General features: G+C 38.7%; 1 protein-coding gene across 1 annotated transcript; it reads right to left on the reverse strand.

Moving 5' to 3' along the window:
- Positions 1-128: 128 nt before the first annotated feature.
- On the reverse strand, positions 129-19,690 carry DCLRE1A (DNA cross-link repair 1A; the record flags this gene model as incomplete). Its single annotated transcript, XM_080694616.1, has 9 exons — positions 129-289; positions 2,424-2,565; positions 8,537-8,691; positions 9,818-9,963; positions 11,369-11,509; positions 13,486-13,604; positions 14,878-15,011; positions 16,691-18,376; positions 19,225-19,690. The coding sequence occupies 9 exons, from the start codon at positions 19,688-19,690 to the stop codon at positions 129-131; spliced, it is 3,150 nt and encodes a 1,049-aa protein (XP_080550742.1).

Raw genomic sequence — 19,690 nt, forward strand, 5'->3', positions numbered from 1 at the left:
TATCGAACATAAGTGAGAAAACAACTCTGTGTTCCATCCTCACGAGGCTGTTCATATCATGAGAGATGTTAATTCCTGACAAGCTACAGCCAAGATACTTAACTCCTACTGAGTCCTCTGCGGTATTGTCAATATCCAGCTTCCATTTTCCACTCTTTAAAATATTTCTCCATTGTGCTCCGAGATTTCCAGGAGCCAATATTTACAGTAGGTATGATTTTCTGGGGCTTCAGCCACTGGACAAAGCGTTTCATTTCTAGGTAGCTGCTGTGTTCACTATAAGGAATTCCTGCAAAACCATTGAAAAGATAGTGTCTATTAAAAATCAAACTAATAAAAATTCTCAAGTGTAAAATAAAAGAGAAAAGCAATCCAGAGTATTCTTGTCAACAACTCCTTAGTAGTTTCATTTTGATAAGAAAATGTACATTTTATGGATAATAAGGATTAAAACATTGATGGTATCAAACTTAGAACATTAAAAACTTTGTTGCTAGCCGGACGTGGTGGCGCACACTTGTAATCCCCGCGATTGGGAGGCTGAGACAGGAGGATCGCATAGGTTCAAAGCCAGCCTCAGCTACTTAATGAGGCTCTCAGCAACTTAGCAGGATACTGTTTTCAAATAAAATATAAAAAATAGGCCTGGAAGTGTAGCCTGGAGGTAGAAAGCCCCTGGGTTCCATTCCCAGTACCACAAAAAAAAAAAAAAAGAAAAAAAAAAAAGAAAAAAAACAACTTTGTTGCTTTTGTATATATACATTTAATAATATGCATTCTAGAAAGTTCCATTTAATTGGAATTTTATTCTTTTTAAACAATTATTCCCTTTACACATTTCACCTAACTATGAATTTCAGGGAAATCTGGAAAAACATGAGTACAGTGGAGTGGGGTGGAGTGGAGTGGGGTGGGGTGGAGTGGAGTGGGGTGGGGTGGGGTGGAGTGGGGTGGGGTGGGGTGGGGTGGGGTGGAGTGGAGTGGGGTGGAGTGGAGTGGGTGGAGTGGGGTGGGGTGGAGTGGAGTGGGGTGGAGTGGAGTGGGTGGAGTGGAGTGGGGTGGGGTGGAGTGGGGTGGAATGGAGTGGAGTGGAGTGGGGTGGGGTGGAGTGGGGTGGGGTGGAGTGGGGTGGAATGGGGTGGAGTGGAGTGGGGTAGGGTGGAGTGGGGTGGAGTGGAGTGGGGTGGAGTGGTGTGGGTGGAGTGGGGTGGGGTGGAGTGGGGTGGAGTGGGGTGGAATGGGGTGGAGTGGAGTGGGGTAGGGTGGAGAGGAGTGGGGTGGAGTGGGGTGGAGTGGAGTAGGGTGGGGTGGAGTGAAGTAGAGTGGGGTGGAGTGGAGTAGAGTGGGGTGGAGTGGAGTGGGGTGGAATGGGGTGGGTGGAGTGGGGTGGAGTGGGGTGGGGTGGAGTGGGGTGGAGTGGAGTGGGGTGGGGTGGAGTGGGGTGGAGTGGAGTGGAGTGGGGTGGGGTGGAGTGGAGTAGAGTGGGGTGGGGTGGAGTGGAGTGGGGTGGAGTGGGGTGGGGTGGAATGGAGTGGGGTAGAGTGGAATGGAGTGGAGTGGAGTGGGGTGGGGTGGGGTGGAGTGGGGTGGAATGGGGTGGAGTGGGGTGGGGTGGGGTGGGGTGGAGTGGAGTGGGGTGGAGTGGGGTGGGGTGGGTGGAGTGGGGTGGAGTGGGGTGGAGTGGAGTGGGGTGGGGTGGGTGGAGTGGGGTGGAGTGGAGTGGGGTGGAGTGGGGTGGGGTGGGGTGGGGTGGAGTGGAATGAGGGACGACAAGCAGGGCAGTCTTGATTTCTGGAGCAAGGAAACACATTGTAGTTTCATGCTTTGTACACATAAGAAATAAAAAACAAGGGGAAACGTGAAATCCTCAAAATATCTTTATCTTCTTTTGGAAGATCAGGTGCCACAGAGAAGGGCTGTAAGGGTTCCTCTTTGAGTGAACTAGGGTTTTCAATGGAGGGAAGTCCGGGGTCCACTGACACTGACCGTGCTCCATCAGTGGAACTAAGCAGGCTCTGGGGGCCTGGACCAGCCTCCCCCAGGGGAGGAAACACCAAAGCCAAGTCTGTGCCTCCTGCTGTCACCACATCTAAGCTACCTCTTCCGGCTCACAACCTCATGGCACCATCTAGACTTCCAGTATAAAACCACAGTTTCCCTCTTTGTAAGCGATGCTGCAATTCTTCTAAGTATCTGGTTACACAAATTAAGTCTTTTGTGTTAGTCGGTACCTATCTACTGGTCAAGCTCCTTCATATCAGTTTGCCATGGACTAGAGAGAGGTTTGGAGTTGTAGAAAGATTTAAAACTCATAAATTTTAAAGTTTTTTATGCCTGCTTTTTTTTAACTTTGATTTTAAAGCACTTTTAAGAAATGTAAAGCAATTGTAAACATTAAAAGAGAGAATATCTAATAATTATACCATATATTGAAATGTTTCCTTTGGTCTGAGGAATAATATCTGTGACACTCGATAACTTGTTAGAGTGTGTCCATCCTGTAGGTCGGAAAGCCACAATCTGGTCATATTTTCCACCACACTTCTTCAAATGACTCTGTAAACTCTGTTAAATAAAAATAGCATATTGATTTCACAGCCAATGGAGACAGGCTACGTTGGATTAAACAGAATGAGTAAAGATGTTATGTGGAGAGAGTCACGGGAAGTTTTCACTAAGGACCAGCTTGCAAGAATCTATTGCTGCGAGAAATACACACAAAACCATTTCTGCTTTACTTACCTAAACAAGTTTAGGCACTGTTTCAAAAAATATATAGTGAAACAATTTGAAACAGACATAACCAGTTATACACAACTCAAATAGCTACGAAAACCCTCTCCAAATCCAAGAGACACTAACGCTCACAATGGTAAACATCAATGCAAGTGTAACTCTGTGCATATAAACGAAGAGAAGATTGACAGAGATGTAGAAAGAAATAATTTTCTAAGAATACCATTATACTCCCTCTCACCCTTTAAATGTAAGCTAGGTTAGTCTTCAACTCTTGAGACCACTGCAAGTCCTCATAGATGCTGATCGACTTCTACAAACTAAACTCACGAGATAAATCAATGACCAAAGTTCAATCTTGGGAAGCTAAGCAAATTCCAATTACTGCTAACAGTGGCCTGAGGGAATATATATATATATATATATATATATATATATATATATATATATTTACTGGGATTACTATATGTAAAAATATTACTATATATAATATGTTTGGTCTTCAGACTAAAGCCCAGAGTTTCAAAGGCTTAGAGTAAATTGATAAAAAATTTACCTCATTGGTGACATAACAATCCTTTCATTTTTCTTTTGTATCACACAATAACCTTTTTATTAATTTGAGGCCAGTACAATAATATCTACCACAAAACAATCACTTCTAACCAACTAAAAAAGGTTGATGCTATGGATGCATAACCAACTTGTCATTACAACATCCCTGGCTCTGCAAATTTTTAAGTTTTTGTCTTTCTTAGTCTAAGTCTTAGCTAATAAAATGTTATTTGCTTAACTATTATTCTCCCTTCCCCTGTCCCTCACAAAGAAAGGAAATAATAGGTAACTGGGGTTTAACATAATTATATATGTAATACTGTAAACTCAAGAGTCCAATTTTCAATATATATCATCAAACCTACCCATTCATATCTATCTCTTCAAAAATATCTAGGAGAATTAAGTGAGAATTATATTTTCTTTTTATTTATTTATTTTTTATATATTTTCTCTTTATGAGACAAATTAGAGTTACCACAAAACATCATGTGGCATATAATAGTCAGAAACAAATATTTAAAATGTGATCATATAAGAAAAAAACCTATGGAATAGATTGCCAACAAACACAAAATTTGTTGCCCGTTGACTACAATTTCAGAACTATACTCATGAAGAAAATTTGTGTGTCTGTGGTACTGGAGATTGAACCCAAAGGTGTCTATTCCTGAGCTATAGCCCCAACTCTATTTAATTTAATTTAGAGGCAGGGTTTTGTTAAAGTACTGCACACTGGCTCAAATCTGTGATCCTCCTATCTCAGTGTGTGTGTGTGTGTGTGTGTGTGTGTGTGTGTGTGTGTGTGTGTGAGAGAGAGAGAGAGAGAGAGAGAGAGAGAGAGAGAGACTGACTGACTGACTGGGGATGGAACCAAGAGGCCTTTTTACCTCCAGGCTACACTCTCAGACCTACTCTGTATTTTCCTTGGAAACAGGGTCTCACTAAGTTGTCGAGAGCTTCACTAAGTAGCTGAGGCTGGCTTTGAACCTGTGCGATCCTCCTGTATCAACTTCCTAAGTACTGGGATTACAAGCGCGTGCCACATGCCTGGTTCATTTCAGCCTTTTAAGTAAGGATTGCAGGCATGCACCACTACACCCTGTGTCATGAGGAAATTTATTATAAACAGTTGAGTCAATACAAAATCCCTAATCTATATCTATTTCTCTTTGTTTACTGGACCAGTTTATGAGAAAAAATGCATTTGACAATGTCACTAGAATTATTTTCCAGTATGTAAATAATGCTCTGCAGCTGCTGTATGCCTCTACTGATATACTGCTACCATATTGGGTCAGTCAGGCTCACATGAGAGGTGGCAGTCATCAACCATGTAGCACATCTAGGATCTTTGGATAAGCTAAAGAGCATGGATATCATTACCTCAGCATTTCAAAGCTTAAATGCTTTCAAGAGTGCCTTGGAGACTCTGAAAATTGTATAGGTTTATCTTTTCACAAAATGTCATTACCTCTCATGCGATAAAACTATTTTTGACTATAATTACTAACTAAAATAAAACATTATGGTAACCAGCAGCTTCTGCTCTGTGTTTTGAAGAAAAGAACATGACACTCATTTGGATAAGTATAATAGATACTTGCCCATTTCTTGATTGGGTTATTAGTTTTTTGTTTTTTTTTTTTAGTGTTAGCTCTTTTAAGAAATTTGTATATTCTATATATTAGTTCTCTATCAGAGAAATAGCTGGCAAAGATCTAATTCCTTCCAGTGGGCTCTCTCTTTAGACTCTTGATGGTTTTCTTTGATGAGCAGAAACTTTTTAGCTTAATGCCATCCTGTTTATTGCTTTAATTTCTTGAGCTTTTGGGGTCTAATTGAGGAAGTCTTTATCTACCTGTGCCTATTTGTAGGATTGTTGGACTATGCCTTCCTCTAGTAATTTCAAAGTCTCTGGTCTGATTCCTAGGTCTTTAATCCATCTTCAGTTGACTCCTCTGCAGGGTGAGAGGCAGGGATTTAAATTTCATTTTTCTACAAATGGATAAGCAGTTTTCCCATAAATGAATAACTAGTTTTCCCACCCCTATTTGTTGAAAAGGCTGTCTTTTCTTCCATGTATGTTTTTGGCACCTTTGTCAAAAATCAATTGGCTATAAGTGTATAGGTTTGTTTCTGTATTTTCTATTCTGTTCCATTGGTGTATGTATCTGTTTTTGTGCCAACACCATGCTGTTTTTATTACTATAGCTCTGTAGTATAATTTGAAGCCAGGAATTATGATGCCTCCTGCATGGTTCTTATTGTTGAGAATTGGTTTGGCTATTCTGGGTCTGGGTATCTTTCCAAAGGAATTGAAATAAGAATATTATAACAATACATGCATATCCATGTTTATAGCAGAACAATTCATAATAGCCAAATTATAGAACCAACCCAAATATCCATGAAAAGATGAATGAATCACAAAAATTTGGGATATATATATATACACACACACAATGAAATTCTACTTAGCAATAAAAAAGAACAAAACTATGTCACTTGCAGGAAAATGGATGATGGACCTGGAGAAAATTATATTGAGATTAGTCAGTCACAGAAAGTGAGGGGTCAGGTATATTCCTCTAATATGTAGAATCCAGGGAGTAACTGGGATATAAGAAGGACTTAGATAATAGAGGAGAAAACCCAGTGGATCGAGGGAGGTGGTTCTGGGGGTGGGGGGAATGATTGAAGCAAACACTTCCACTGACATTATGTGCATATGTGAGAATACTGACGCCAGCCTCGCTATCTTGCATGGATGGAGAATGGAGGGGAGCAGGGCGGGAGCCAGGGAAACTCACCCAGGGCTGGGAGCGTGAATGTCATGAGCACTGTGAGCTCCATTAGGATGTGAGACTATAATGCACCAATAAAATATTTTTTTAAAAAAGAGACAATGTTGATAAAGATATGGAGAACCTAGACCTCTTGTTCTTTGCTGGTGGAATCAAAACTGCTGTAGCTACTTTGGTTAAAAAATGTCTTTCTTCAAAAACAATTTTTAGGTGCTCAACTCAGCAGATTTTAGTACGTTCACAAAGTTGTGCAAACATCGCCACTCTCCCTCAAACCCTGGCAACCACTGACCTACTTTCTGTCTCTATAGATTTGCATACTCTGGACATTTTATAAAAATGGAATCATGCAATATGTTGCATTTTGTGTCTGGCTTCTTTATGTGACAGAATATTATCAAGGTTTATCCATATTGTACTGTGTATAAGTACTTCATTCCTTTCCATAGCTGAATGACATAGTTGACGTTTCATATATGTATTCACTATTCAGTAGGCATTTGGGTCATTTCTACTTTTTTGCCTATTATGGTTAATGCTGCTAAGAACATTTCTGTGGAAGTTTTGTACAGACATTTGTTTTTAATTCTCTTGGTCCTATGCACAGGACTACAATTGCTAGGTCATGTGGTCACTCCACACTTAACTTCTCAAGGAATTTTCCAACCAGTTGACAAAACCACCAGCAATTCCTCCATATCCTCAGCAGCAACTGCTACTGTGTTTCTCTGTTTACTGCAGTTCTCCCTGTGGGTGTCAAGTGGTGTCTCACTGTGGTGCTGATTCCTAGTTTCCTGATGGCTAATAATTTTGCTCCTTTTTTCATATGCTTGTTGGCCATCTGTGCATCTATGAGAGCTGCCTTCTTGTTCACTTGTAGCTCTCAGACATCTGGCGCCTCCTATCATCCCTTCACGGACACGGTTCTGGTACAGCTCACCAAAGACGCCCTAACTGCCATACGGCCTTTCCTCCTTTGCACTCTCTGCAGCATGAAACTTCCTTTAACACTCTTTCCTCAAGAGGTCTCGTCCTTTCGTTTTAACAGAAGGCTGATAACTTGCTCAGATGGAAGAAATTTATTAGGAAATGAAATTGTAAAATAAGAATAATTAAACTATGCTATAACTTTCTCAGGATATCAGTGCTCGTACCTATGATTAACCAACACCTCGGTAGTCCCCGCACTCACCGAATGCCTCCCACATTTAGACTACATTTGAATCTCTCATTTAAAACTAAGAGAAAAATCTGGCTGGTTTATGCTTGAGAATTTTATATATTATATACTCATGAAGATAGGCCATACATTTTCACCTTAATCTCATGAACAAGGAATGACTATATCAGAATTTCCTTAACTGAGAAGTAGTACTAAAACACTCATTTTTTACAATGTGTTATTATTTTAAGACAGATCCAGTGATCAGCATCCTATTCAAAAAGCTCCATAGAAGTTACTTCATGAACATTAGAGCAAAAGTTAAAACACATGATTTCTCTGTGCATTATGTTCTTAATCACATTTAATGCACACATATTATTTCTCTGTGCATTATGTTCTAAGTCACATTTAATACACACATATTATTTCTCTGTGCATTATGTTCTAAGTCACATTTAATACACTGGCTTGGCATATTTCATTGCAAGGCATCAAAATGTTAGTAAGTGGAATAAACCTGAATATATAAATAAATCTGACAGATAAGCCGCCAAACACAATGGGGTGAGATTACATACAGCTTAGTCTATCTCTTGGAACTAATGTTAATACTTCCTCTCAGGATATACTTTTCACTATTTCATACATATGCCAATATTATGGAGCCTTAGTATTAATGCAGAACAGAAGAGACCTGAAGAAAAATAAGCACTCATCCCCACTCACCCAGGAAGAATTGGAGAGCGATCTGGAAATGGAAGGGTTAATGACCAGGAGCTGGAACTTTCCCCATTTTCGTTCTTTCCTATATGCTAGTTCTCTAGTTCCTAAACTTCTGGGCATAGGAATTACTCTGTGGAGTTACACACACAGAAACACTCAAAATACATTCGTCCTGGAAGATTTTCTAGGACAAATTTTACTATAGGTTAACTCCACTGTAAATGGATTGCTTGAAATTAAATGCAGGTAAGCCAGGTGTGGTGGTGCACACCTGTAAGCCCAGTGACTGGGAGGCTGAGAAAGGAGGATCAAAGTTGCTTGAAGCTTGTGAGACGCTCGGCAACTTAGTGAGACCCTGTTTCAAAATAAAAACATAAAACAAGCTGGGGGTGTAACTTGGAAGAAGCATGCCCCTGGGTTCAGTCCCCCAACCCCCCCCCCACACACACACACAAACATACACCCGAAATGCAGGGAAAACAGGATTTTAGCGTGCAATCATCAGATCTGTTCTGGTTCATCCTAGAAGATAAGTCTCTTGCATGCTTACCTTAAAATTAATTTGCATCATTGGGAGAAGGTGAACTACTGAACTGCTCATGTCTGTGGTGATGAGAGTGTTAATTTCTGGTATATTGAGGCACTGCAGGGTTTTATATTTTTCTTGGGACATGCCCACCTTTGAACCTAAAACATCAGCAATGGCTATAGACAAAGCAAAAGGTAAAAGTTTGTGAAAAAATAATAAAGTTACAATTTAACCACATTTTAAAATAAGAATTTAGAAATAAAAATAAATTCAAAACCCTCACACTTCTACCATATCTCCAAATGGTTGACAATCACTGTACAGAATAAATTGTGAGAAAATCAAAGAATTTTAAAAACTATTTTTCTTACTTTTTTTTTATTTTTGTGGTATTGGGGATTAAACCCAGGGGCATCTGCCTCTGAGCTACACCCCTAGCCCTGTTTATTTACTTTGAAAGAGGGTCTTCATAAGTTACCCTATGCTGGCGCTGAACCTGTGATCCTCCTGTCTCAGCCCCCCAAGTACTGGGATTACAAGCAGGTGCCACCATACCCAGTCAAGAATTTGTTTTTAAAGAGCTACTATTTGCTATTTTAAAACCACAACAGATATATAGAAAGTAGTAAAGGGAACAAAAATTTGTAGAAGAGAGTGCTCTTAACACTTCGTATCTGTTTTTGGTTTGCTTTTTGGTGGTACTGGAGATTTAAATTACACGGCTCTACTGCTAAGCTACATCTTTAGCCCTTTCATTTTATTTTTTAAGTTGCCCAGGCTAGCCTCCAACTTCTGATCCTCTTGCCCCAGCCTGGATATCATTTCACATATTTATATTTGACATAATGGGATCATACTTAAGAAGAAATGGGATGTAATTTGCAAATATAGTACAATAAATTCCCAATGCCCAAGACAATCTATTGGAATAAATACAGAAACCACTGAGGAACAAAAATTAAAAATATTCTCTAAACTAACTGATGCTTATCCTCAGAGAATGGCACAGATATGCATTAGTCATCTTTCAAAGTTAGTGAAAATAATAAAATAGACATTGCTTATGAACATCTCATAGACAGAAAGGCTAGGATAAACCACACTTGTTAAATGTTTTTATAAACTTAAGCCTTTCAAAATTTAAATGTATCAAACTATCAAATTTGCAACTTCAAAGGTAATACTGAATGATTTCAGGGAAAATAAACATAGAATGTGAGAGAAGAAACTGAAAGAACTTCATGCAGAAAGAATCTGATCTTTATAATATATTAATGTAAATTAGACAGAGCTACCACCCACCTAGGAAGACTTTCTCTTTTCCAATACAATACGTGCCACAGACAACAAGAGCACGTGGGTTTAGAGTTACAGCCTCGAAGGCAGTGTTGATGGCAAACTGGATAACCTCCTGCTGCGACGGAAAGGTGTATTCTGGACTGCAGTATCTGTAATAGCGAATACAGTATCTATTAAAAGAACAGAAGCTGTGGTCTTAACATGGATGAGATTGTGGAAGACAAGCTTTAGCAAATTCCAAACAGCAGCAGTATTAATCCATTGAAACTTTAATAGCTGTGTCACTTTCTGGAGTAAAAGTATTTGTTATCAGTTATTGCTAATTTTGATAGAATTATAAAAGTTTTTAAAATTGTTTTTCTTTTATTATCCTCCAAGAACTGCTTTTTTAAAGACTTTGTTCTCTCCAAAAGTATTTCTAGCCAATCAGCTTTTTCCTTTTTTTTTTTTTTGTACAGTGTTAGGATTGAATCCTAATACTGAATTACATCCTCAGCCCTTTATATTTTTTATTTATTTCTCTTATTAAATCCCATAAAAAACTCAGAATTGCATATAGAGTAGAACTATGTAACAGGATTTTTTTTATTTTTTTTATTTTTTATTTATTTATTTTTTTTTTTGTGGTACTGGGGTTTCTGGAAGCCCTTCTACCTCCGGGCTACACTCCCAGACCTATTTTAACATTTTTATTTGGAAACAGGGTCTCATAAGCCAGCACGCGCGGCTGGCTTCGAACCTGCGCGATCCTCCTGTCTCTGCCTCCCAAGCGCGGGGATTACAAGCGTGCGCCACCACGCCCGGCCTAACAGGATTTTTTTAAACTCATTTTCTTAGTTTATCTATTACTTAAAACAATTAAAAATGGAAAATTGGTTGTGAGAAAACTGGATGTAAAATGACCATCTTTTACTAAAATATCCCATTCAAACTTGTTTTTCATGGGTTGGAATAATTAATAAAACTAATTTCTAATGAATTGATGAGGTATTTTATTACATTGGATAACAAATATATACATAATTGAATATACAAATTATATGTAAAAATAATAAACTAAAAATAAATATGCATATAAGTAAAATATAGTGGCTTATGCTATAATATTTATAGCACTGAATATTTCAAAGTTGTTGCTTATAAATTACATTTTTGAGAAAAGAACAAAGGCATTTTTCAATATAGAACAGAATCACATTTGGCCTCATTTTCACAATTATACCTAATTCCTATATAGACATTTTGTGAAGCTAGTCTATAAAGGTATTTTCCTAAAGTTTGCCCCCAAATTCTCTTCCTCCTTTCAGTAAGAGCAGTCTTCTATAAAGATTTTCTTTTAATTACAAAAAAAAAATTGAGCTGTCATCAATTAAGATATATAGGCTCAAATTTGCCCTTTGGCAAGAAAATGTTTTCAAATAGCATCCCTCTGATAAATAGATTTAAGAGAATAATTGGAAATAAGCCATTATTTTAATTATTTTAGTAAAGTCATAAAATACAGAGCAAATCTACAGGCATAGAGAGGAAGCACTCATGGTGAGGCTCTCTTACGTGGTGTCTAGGTACAGCGTGCGGACTTTCTGGCCTGCAAGGAGAGATCGTTCCATGCTGGGATCTGCTCTGAAGTCCCCGGTGTGCAATATAATAGCACCGTTCGGGAGATAAAACAGGATCATGGCAGCACCTGGACAGCTGAACACAGAAAGTTAAGGGGATATTCATAACGCAGACAAAAGCACCTGAAGGAAGGGTGCCTGTTTTGATGTCAAGAAATGAACACGCTTTATTAGCTGACCACAGTAACAAAACATTGTACTACAGAGGAAATGCAATACTTTACACAGGAAATTTACATCACAAAAATAACTGGTAGGTAGGAAAGGATAACTTACCACACAAGAGGGTGCAAACCCTGCATATTCCTAAGAAATGCCTAGCTGGTCATTAGCTATCTCCTGAGAAATGAGCGATATGTCCTTGGAATATTTTGCTGGTATGTTTTGTATGCCTGTGGCTTGTGGCATGGCTACATCATACTAGCTTGATCAGATAGTTTATTAGAACTATATTATTTATGTATCGATGGTGAAAAACCTCAATAAAACCAACTTTAAAAATCAGAACTTAAATTGATGGCCACATTTTTTAAAAAAAGCAGCCAAACTAGCAGACAAAAACATGAAGAAAAGCAACCAGAAGTAACAGAAATTGAGGTTTTTTTTTAGAAAACTTCAATTTAATATTACTTCCTTTCTTAAACATCTATGATCCCTATGGAGAAGAAGGCTAACATCCTACGGAAAGTAGAAAGAAGCATAGACAATAGATGTATTCTGGCAACATGAATGTTCATAGTACCTTATATTTGACAAGAAAGAGAAAAAAATAAAAACCATTTCCAAAAAAAATCTTCCAATATTTATTTATTTATTTATTTATTTATTTATTTATTTCTCTCTCTCTCTCTCTTTTTTTTGTTTTTTTAGTACTTGTACTCAAACCCAGGGCTTCATGCCTGCTAGTCAAGCGCTCCACCTGTGAGCTACATTCTCAGCCCTTTTTGAGACAGTTTTGCATTAAAGAATTGTCCAGGCTGGCTTTAAACTTGAGATGCTCTTGCCTCAGTCTGTCATTTAGCTGGGATTATAGGTGGGTGATACCACACCTAGCAGAAATATTAAATATGTAAACCTGAAAGATGACATAGTATAAAGTTAGGGGTGGGGAATAGAAAACCAATTCTCAATTCTCTAAATGGAACATAAGCTTTTAATATATATAAATGGTATTAAAGAAAACAGCAAGCCAGGCATGGTAGTGTACACTTGTAATCCCAGCATTTGGGAGGCTGAGATAGGAGGACAGTTTCTCGAATAGCCTCAGCTACTTAGTGAGGCCCTTTGCAACTCAGTGAGACCCTGTTTCAAAATAAAGAATAAAAAAATGGGGCTGGAGGTGTAGCTCAGAGGCTCAGAGGTAGAATGCCCCTGGGTTCCCTTCCCAGTACTGCAAAAAAAAAGAAAGAAAAAAAGAAAGAAAACACCAAATAGTATCTTTTGGAGAACAACAGCTATAATATGTTAATGCTTTAAAAAATAAAATGGAGTCTCATATGTCAAATGTAGCAATTTAAACTAAATTTAAAAAAAGGGTTAGGGGTTGGGGATTATCGATGTAGCTTAGTGGCACAGTGCTTGCCTACCATGGGCAAGATCCTCATTTTGAGTCTTAGCCTGGCAAAATAATAAAGGTCAGACAACATTTAGAGAATCTCTCTACATTTACTCCAATTCTATAATTAGGCACATTTATTCCAAAAGCAGAAATATCTTATACTCAAATTTTAAAAAATATCAGGCAGCCAGGTACAGTGGTACATGCCTGTAATCCCAGTTCCTGGGAGGCTGAGGCAGGGGGAGTACAGGTTTGAGGCCAGCCTCAGAAACTTAATGAGACCCTATTTCAAAATAAAAAAATAAAAAGATTGGGGGGTGTAGATCAGAGAGAGCATGCCTCTGGGTTCAATTTCAAGTAAGGAGAGAGAGAGAGAGAGAGATTAAAAATAAAAATACCAACCTAATTGGTTCCAACAAAGTATTCTTACATAACCCCCAAATGTGTTTCCCCATGGGTCATTTGACCATTATCAAGGTGCGTTTAGTACGTACTGATTGGCATCGAGCAAAACTACTTTGATCCCATTCACTAGACATTCAGTGTCCATCGGCAATGAATGGATATACTGTTCTTGCACATGAAGCTTATTCTTCAACAAATTGCCAGTTATCTAGAAAACAGAATGTGCTTATTACTGATACAATAAAATGGTAAATTAGTATTTTGCTTCCTATCCAATTTACATCCAGAGCATCTCAATCTCCTTGTCTTCCCACTTTTATTCATGTAAACCCTCAACAACGCCACGAAGGACTTCTGAAAACAACTTGTGTCTCTTTCTGCTTGACTGCCGTCTCTCACCACCAAAAGCCATTTTGAGCGGGATGCATAAAACCCTTTGCTATCTGGTCACTGCCTCTCCTATATGCTTATCTCCTATGGTCCCTCATGGCATGTTCTATAATCATTGCGAATTTTCTAGAGAGCCTGGAAAAGTATATATCTGTGATGCTTGTGACTCTACACAAATTCTACTCTTTCCTCTGCCTGGTTCTATAATCAGACAGCCCTGCTTCAAACCTGGGCTCTCCCTTACTCTGTGATCTGGGGCATGCCACTTACCACTCCCTGAGCTGCTTCAATAAGAAAAACGAGATGCTTCATGAATGCTGTGAGGATTAAGTCAAACTCCATCTAAAGTCTTTAGTAACAGGGATTCAAGTGTTCACCTTTTAATAACTAGTTCAAGAAATCTCAAGCCAGGACACATTGTCTAATCTCGGCCTGCAGCAGACTATGGCATTCCTTCCACCCCGGTTCTAGGCATGCCACTCACGTTTCTATCCTAACACCAACTCCATTTGGTGGGACTTGTGAATATTTCCCCTGGAGGCTGTGAGTGCCTTAAAGTTTGCTGTTTTGCCTTTCGTATCTATTACCACACTCAAAGAATGCTTACTAAATGAAACTGGGATTTTTCTTTTTTCCTTTATATAGCCCAGGGGCCTTCCACCTCCAGGCTATACTCCCAGACCTATTTTATATTTTATTTGGCAACAGGGTCTCACTAAGTTGTTGAGAGCCTCACTAAGTAGCCGAGGCTGGCTTTGAATCTGTGTGATCCTTCTGTCTCAGCTTCCTAAGTACTGGGATTACAAGTGTGCCCTACCACGCCTGGCTGGGTTTTTGTGGGTTTTTTTTAGTACACCATTTAATAGTTTACCTATTGTTTTTATGTAATAAAGCAAACATTTAAGAAAACTAGATTGTAACTACTGACTGGCTCTCTTGATTTTAGAACCTTTAAAAGAGTGGAATCTGTTTTCTCTTATCATTCCTAGCAGAATGATTGATTTTACTGTTTTAATTGTTCCTTCTTCTAACCAAGGAACTTACGACGTCCACAGCACTGTACAGTCGGGAGTGAGAATGCTGAAACTTACCTCACTACAGTAAATTGGAAACGTGGAGTTTTTGGACAAGCCAGCATAATGATCAGAATGGAAATGTGTGAGGAAATAGGCAGTGCAGCCCTCGACCACACCGTACTGAAAGGCGTCCACGGCAAAGCCAGTGCCTGCAACGAAAACACCGCCAGGGCATGAGCGGGTGCCGGCAACGCCGAGTGCACCGGTCTGACGGTAACCGAGGCATGCTCTGGTCATCCCACGCCTCGTTTCCAGCTAAGCCGTAACTTACGTAAAAACATATACCACGTAAACTTAGCAAAAGATGAGAATGAGGTTTGTAACTTTCTACTAAATATCCCAGGACAGAGGATTCTGTAAATATTTGCACCAAATAAATACACCTTCAAACAGTACTAACCTACAAATCAATTACTCCATTTTAGTTCATATTCTGACACTTACTGGAAACGGATATCCTTGACTGCAACAAAATTGTAAACGGAGAATGTTCTAGAAGTTCTCAAATGTGAACTCAGTGGGCAATATTGATAAGTTTCTAAAGGAGCAAAAGTGATGAGGGCCAAAATAGTCTTAAGTCTTACAGAATGGATGGCCCTCCAGATAGCGACAGGACCATAAAAGACAAACAGGACAGCCGTAGTCTTTGAATTTCATTGTGGGGGAAAAAAGGCGAAAAAAAAAAAAAAAAAAAAACCTAAAATGGCTCCATAAAGGGCAACCATGAATATAAAGCTCTAAAATGTGTTCATAAAAAAAACTGCCACATGAGCCAGGCGTAGTGATGCGCACACTTCTAATCCCTGCGCTTGGAGGCTGAGACAGTAGGGTCACTCAGGTTCGAAGCCAGCCTCAGCTACTTAGTGAGGCTCTCAGCAACTTAGTGGGACCCTGTTTCCAAATAAAATATAAAAATAGGTCTGGGAGTATAGCCCAGAGGTAGAAAAGTCTCTGGATTTCCCCACCCCCCGTACCACCAAAAAAAAAAAAAAAAAAAAAAAAATTTTTTTTGCCACACGAGTCGACAGGTGATATGCAAGTAAGTAAATAATCATAACTTCACAATTCTATGGAGGTTACTGGCACAAAACATACTAGATCTAGGCTCAAAGTTCAGAAAATTAATCATAGTAATTATAAAAACCAAACGAGTGCTATTCTCTACACAAATATTTCAAACATATTAAAGATCTAGAACAGCAATAAAATTCTTTTACAAAACTCTTTTGAATTAAATATGTTTTGGCTGTTTTATTATATATTTTCAGAAGAGTTATAGATTTCTCCAACAACAAAATTCATTTTGCTACACACTTCTCTATAAACTCATTTGTGAAGGCGTGTGAAATTCCAAGGATATGAAAAGGCAGAAGAAAACAAATTCTCCTATGGCTTAAAAATGTTTGACATTTATTATGATCGGTACAACCTACTACATTTTTCTTCTTTTAGCTAGTCAGTACTTTGTTATGACTCATGAGTACTCAAGACACTTTGCTGTCTCACATTGTAGTATCAGAGATGACGTTCTTCCTGCTGCAGTAGGCTGAATCTCTACTGTGTAACTGGTCGTCTTTCTATCATCTGTAACATATTCCTATCTATTATGGCCCCTAGCATACAGAATATGTTTAATAACAGCTGAATTGAATGGAATAAAAGCCAAACTAAAAACATCTATTAGAGTGGAATGAAGTATCATGAAAAAACAAAGAAAACACATACAAAACTTTCACACACACACACACACACACACACACACACACACTGAAAATGAAGTTCAAAACTCTTGTCTCTCTGTAAGCTGAACATTAATATTCCAACTTACCAGGTATTTTCTTATAGAATGGACATGTCTTTTTCCTTGATTCCCCTGCATTGGATGACTCTGAAATTTTCATGTTCTCTCTTTTCTTCCTGCCATGGGCTGACTTTATGAAGGCTTCATCTTTACTTAAGTTGAACGCTCCAGATTCCGTACTGTTAATAAGGTGACCTGACTGCTTCTGATGTGCAACTTTGGGTGGTGAATTTGACTTTTTACGTCTCTTTCTTTGATGCTGTGACCCTTCAAAAGACAGTTCCTCAGAGAGTTGACTCTCATCTAAACTCTTGGCATCCAATTCTAAATCACTTAAAGACTTTCCTGCTTTCCTCTTGCACTGCCGGGACCTCTTTCCATTAGGACTTACAACTGGACTTAAGTTCATTCCTTCTAATGCACCTTCCCCCAGTGACTTCTCTTTTCTTTTGGGTGGTAGTCCAAAATAGACACCTATATCCATCTGCTTCATTACCTTGGTAGCAGGATGTCTTGTATTACATTCAGGAGTTTTCAAAGACTTAGCAGCAGTAGGTGTATTAGAAAGCTTTTCTGTATTTAGAACTCTAACCTCTCCATCTCGCTTATCACCTAATACCTTTCCACAGACACATATGGAGGAGGCATTGTTCTTAGCACAAAAGTTCTCACTTGGCAATTCTCTAATTTTCCTTTGGGTCGGCTGGGAAGAAAGACACTCTCCTCCCTGGCTTTCAAAAGGTTTTGACATCGAACTCTTAAGTAATGGCGAGGACACCGAATTGTCAACACCTGACTCTTCAATTACCTGTTTCTGTGTATTTGACTGAGACGAACGGAACTCTGGCTGATGAGGTTTGGTTGTAGTGGTTTGATAATTAGAAGCAGCCTGTTCCCCTGATAAAGCAGGGGAAAACAACAGAAAACAATCATCAGTATATGTTGCAACATCATAGGAAACAGGGCTGTCAGTCTGGGAGGTAGGTTGAGATGAATCGTTTAGAGAACTGCGTTCATACAATCCTTCACTGTACCTATCTTGAGTCAAGAAGCGATTCGCCTTGGGGCATTTCTCCTCCAGGACCTTCAGAAAGGGACCGTGGAGTTTTTTAAACACAGCAGGACTGTCATCATCATCTTCTAGGCTGCCATCTTTAGAACTCTGGCTGAAGAACAGTTCCTGTTGTGAATCATCCAGCGTTTCATCTATAGCACAAGTTTCTTCATCACTTTGAAGTGGAGAATAGGAGATCTCACATCTGCTAAAGTCATCTTTTGGCAATGGTAAATTTGCGTGTTGTAAGTTGTTGTGGCTGTCTAATTTCTCCCCAGCAAAAGGCAAACCAACTCTTGCCAGTTTGTCATTCTTAGATTCTGTAGATTGTAGAGCTTGTTGTGACGGTTGAGTATTTGTAGAAGAGGAAATCTTTCTACTGGTTTCGGTTGGAGGCTGAGATTTTTTTAGCCGCTGTATCATCAACAAAGGATCGTCTGAAACATTTTTCAAATGCTCAGTTTGTTCCTGACGCAGAGCCCATCCTTCCCCAACGTTACCAGCAAAGCCTGTTCTAGTCTCACCGAAACTCCCACCTGACGCATGTGAGGGTATGCTAAGTGGGTCACGATTAGCCCTGCTCTGAGCAAGCAGCAGATGAGTGTATCTCTTGTAATGAGAAGGCATTGTTGAAGTACAAAGAAGACCATCAGGACACTCTGAAATTTTTAATAAAGAAAAGCGTTACAAATAAGCTTTGGCAGAATTAGCACTATAAAAAACCTGTAAGTGGGAAATCGCCAGTCCTCTTTTGAGGTCTTATGATAATACTATTGTTAACTGCACAATCAAAAAATCAATACAAAATTGAGCATCATTTACAACAGGTACTATTTATCTTAAAATCACTCTTTTGAGTTGCTTTTTAAATATTCTTTTCTCAAAAAATTGAGATAATTAAAGAATACAAATCCTCACAGCTCTTTCTCAATATATTCCAAGTTGAATCTTCTACATGTTACCTATGACGTTTTTAAAAGATAATAAAAACGTAGCATTGCTTCTGTTACTTGGCACATTTCTGTTATTAGAATCACCTAAGACTCCTTCCCAGTTCCTCTTCCTGTACATTAGCATGATGAATACAACATAACCATATTGAGAAACCAGGATGTAATTATACTTCTCAGTACAGTTCCAAAAAAGGTAACAAACTGGGCAAGTTAGTTAAAATTCAAGAACCCTCATCTAAAAGATTTCAATACTAATGTTATTTGTTCAATGAGTCAGATAAGTCAAAAGAGTAAAAGTATCTAACACAGAAAGTTCAATGAACAGTTATAAAAAATAATTGAGGTAGACAGGAATTTTTATGGAAAAATGAAATGCATTTAAACTGCTTCAGGTTTTGCAACTTTGTTTACAATTAAACCCAAGACCAGTATAGTAGCTCATCTTTCCTTTGGTGTTTTGCTCGTTTTCCTCATTTCACTGAACTGATGTGATTGACCCAACAGCAGGTCTTTTAAAGACTATTTAGAGATGATTACCTTTTTTGTAACCTTACCTGTTTCAGACACTGATGGAGAATCCAAACACTCAAAAACATGCCATCGGGGTGTTTGACCTAGCAATGAGGAAAAAGGCAGCTGGCAGTTTGGACAGTACCCGTCATAAACTGGACGTATCTTTGGGGACACTTGTTTATTTTTCTGAGTTTTACAGTGCCTTCTTGGAGTGGCCTCTTTGTCTTGGGACTGCCAAATGCCATCTCCACAACTTGAATTCTGACTAGAAGATACGGAAGTCTGACAATCTGTTTCTCCTAGGCACATTTCATGGTCCTTCATCTTCCCTTTAACTTCTACAGTTCTTTTTTTGTTTCTTTTTCGTTCTGACTGGCATTTTCCATCTGTTGAACTTTCAACAGATTCTGGAATGTTTTCGGAGCAATTATTTGAATGAACTCTTTTGGGTTTACTTCTAGATTTGTATTCCCATATATCTTCTTCCAAATGTGTGTCTTCTAACAT

This window comes from Muscardinus avellanarius (assembly GCF_963383645.1).
Source record: "Muscardinus avellanarius genome assembly, chromosome: 4".
In the NCBI taxonomy this organism is placed as follows: Eukaryota; Metazoa; Chordata; class Mammalia; order Rodentia; family Gliridae; genus Muscardinus; species Muscardinus avellanarius.